This window comes from Montipora capricornis, chromosome 11 (assembly GCF_036669925.1).
Source record: "Montipora capricornis isolate CH-2021 chromosome 11, ASM3666992v2, whole genome shotgun sequence".
NCBI lineage: Eukaryota > Metazoa > Cnidaria > Anthozoa > Scleractinia > Acroporidae > Montipora > Montipora capricornis.
This window is the reverse complement of record NC_090893.1, coordinates 38,703,304-38,705,803: the sequence shown is the minus strand read 5'-3', so window position 1 is coordinate 38,705,803 and position 2,500 is coordinate 38,703,304. Positions and strand designations below refer to the sequence as shown.

Genomic DNA, 2,500 nt, shown 5'->3' with positions numbered 1-2,500 from the left:
TAACTTACAATAGGGGACCTCGAACTCCGTTAGTGAGAGAGATATAATCGAACTGTGGAATTGACGTGGAATTGACATGAAATAAAGATGAAGGAAGATCATCCCAGTTAGATCAGAAACTTATAAACTCTTGAACGGGACTCAAACCTGATTATAAGAATGTTCATATATTCCAAAGTCATTTCAGTCATCTATTCTAGGGTTTGACTCACGTGATCAACAGCCATGTTTTTCAACGAAAACAAAAGAAGACGTTAGCGTAAGCATACTAATAACTTTCAATTCCCAGAGGATTGGATCGGGCCACCAACATGGCCGCCGTTTCATTGTTTGGGGACACCAACATGGCGGCCGTGACGTCATGTGAAATCCAAGAATAGCAGGATATGATTTGAACTGAACAGTTCTCAACTGGCGTGATAGGTCATTTGGTAGCAAGAGCAAGCGAGTGCAGTGGAATCAAACGGCCATGGGTTTGAACCCTGCTCAGGCCTAGATTTTTCCAGGATCGCTTGCAGCTGCTTATCAAACTACAGTGATCTTACTGACTTTCACTTCACGTTCATTCCGTAGTAGTTGAAATATATGAAACTTGAAATATTCTAAGATCTCATCGCACATATCTCAAATAAGCCAGTTTGGACATTTAGGAGGAATGAAACAAAGAAAACTGCACAAAGTGACTGTCGTGTTGATGAGCAATTCCTTAGTGCTAAGCGTGTACCAAAAAGTCGGTGGTTCTAGATGCAAACCTGACAATCACAATTTCATCCGTAAGAGAGGTACTTATGCAACCATCGCCAACTGGAAAGCGGTTGGTTTTTGGTTTGTTGAAATGATCAACAAAAATTAATGATGAGGAAAAATTGTGTTGCGAACGGCCCATTCCATTTGAACAATTCTATAAAATTCATTGACAGATAATCCAAAGGGAAAGCAAAACTCACCTTCTCCTTCTGGAAATGTTGACAGCTGAACACAGCAACACGATAATTAACCATTTACATACCAGTCAAATATTCTGAAGATTTTGGTGATAAAAAGTGAATGAATGACACTTACACGGATCACGCCACCATGTAAGCTAGAAATGAACTTTTCACAGTTATGTCTAAGTGGCATGGTTTGATACCTAACTTTGCCTACTAGCCCCTTTCAACTTCAGGTCCCAACTTTTGTTAAATTATGCCTGGGTATATTACAATCAATTAACAGACTTGACCAGAGGTTTACGAACCGCGAATTTATTCCTAAATAATTAATGCAGAATTTAAAAGTTGAAACTTTATGTCCTCCCACTCGGCTTTATACATCGGGCCTTTAATGACAACAAACTTGATGTTCTTATGTTTGAACTGAATCAAGCTTGTAAATGAGGCTATTGCTGGGAAAACGATAATATTCTTATCCATAACAGCCCAATTCAATGCTCGTTCTAGTACACCTGCGACGATAAGAATATTGAGTTACTTTACACGGTCACTACGTTGTGGTAAAAACTGCAACGTGAGACTTTACTCCTTGGTCGGCATACGTGCTACATTAAGCTCATCAGCAAGTTTATCCTGCAAGACAAAAAGGAAAGAGAGATGCTTATTCACAAGGTAGCTTCATGCCAAGTATTCAATTCATAAATTTGAATCTGCAAAATAACACTGGCTTTGTTTGCAATGCTGCAGGTTTTTCCAATTAAACTCACACTTCACACCCATAACACTAGAAGGCTACTCCTGGTAGTAATTATTTCTGAATAGCCCAGCCAGTGGCAAAGATCATAAGAGCGTACTTGTGTCTCCTTAAATATTCATACCCAGCCAACCTCTCCAGAGAAATAATGTACGGTCTGTGTTGGAGAACGCCTCACCTAAACTTGATAAAGTGAAAACGCCAAAAATTATTGTGGGTGTGCGCCGCATTTAAATCTTGTGTTGCACGTACATCTTTGTACATCTTTTTCTTGATTTGACACAGACTTGTATCTCAAGCGAGAGCAGATTAGCAGAGTTTTACCGGAAGGTGGTAAAAAGGCAAGGTTAAGAGATTGTGGTCCGTTCTTTTCCTGGTGTCTTCCCTGAGCGCATCTCTACTCGACTCAATTTCACTTTTCAGAACAGTCTGCACTTCCAGTCAGTATCTACACTTCCTTGAACAGCCTCCCACTTTCGCGACTCTAACATTTTATCAAGCAAAAAGTCAGCAAATTGAAGCTCTGAACAGCCTTTTCGTTGTACGTGGTCCTCAATTTCTCATTAAGTCCTCATTAATTCCGCGCTTGTGCTCCTCTCAGCTGCGTGAACAGTCGTCCTTAATATTCTTTCCATTTACACACTTCATCAACAATGAATTTAACCTTCATTCAGCCTTTAGAAGTGCTTGCTCTGCCCCTCTATTCAGACTTCTGCACTTGTTGACATACTCTCTTTCCCATGCAAGTAACTTTTAGCTAACGAATTGGTGGAAACTCTTTAACCCTGGGAAATCAGTCTGTCTTTTTATGTAG

General features: G+C 40.0%; 2 protein-coding genes across 4 annotated transcripts in view; one reads left to right on the top strand and one right to left on the bottom strand.

The window, feature by feature from the left end:
• Positions 1–101, top strand: part of LOC138024232 (guanine nucleotide exchange factor subunit RIC1-like) — a 62,791-nt gene extending 62,690 nt beyond the window's left edge. For both annotated transcript variants that reach the window (XM_068871361.1, XM_068871360.1), the window contains exon 34: positions 1–101. This exon is cut by the window's left edge and continues 929 nt beyond it. The gene's annotated coding sequence lies outside the window, so the exon portion shown is untranslated.
• A 1,129-nt stretch (positions 102–1,230) lies between these two features.
• LOC138024252 (uncharacterized oxidoreductase YjmC-like) overlaps positions 1,231–2,500 on the bottom strand; it is a 23,620-nt gene continuing 22,350 nt past the window's right edge. For both annotated transcript variants that reach the window (XM_068871402.1, XM_068871403.1), the window contains exon 12: positions 1,231–1,565. In XM_068871402.1, the coding sequence (XP_068727503.1) occupies positions 1,515–1,565 (51 nt within the window). In that variant the 3' untranslated portion in view covers positions 1,231–1,514. The remainder of the gene's footprint in view (positions 1,566–2,500) is intronic.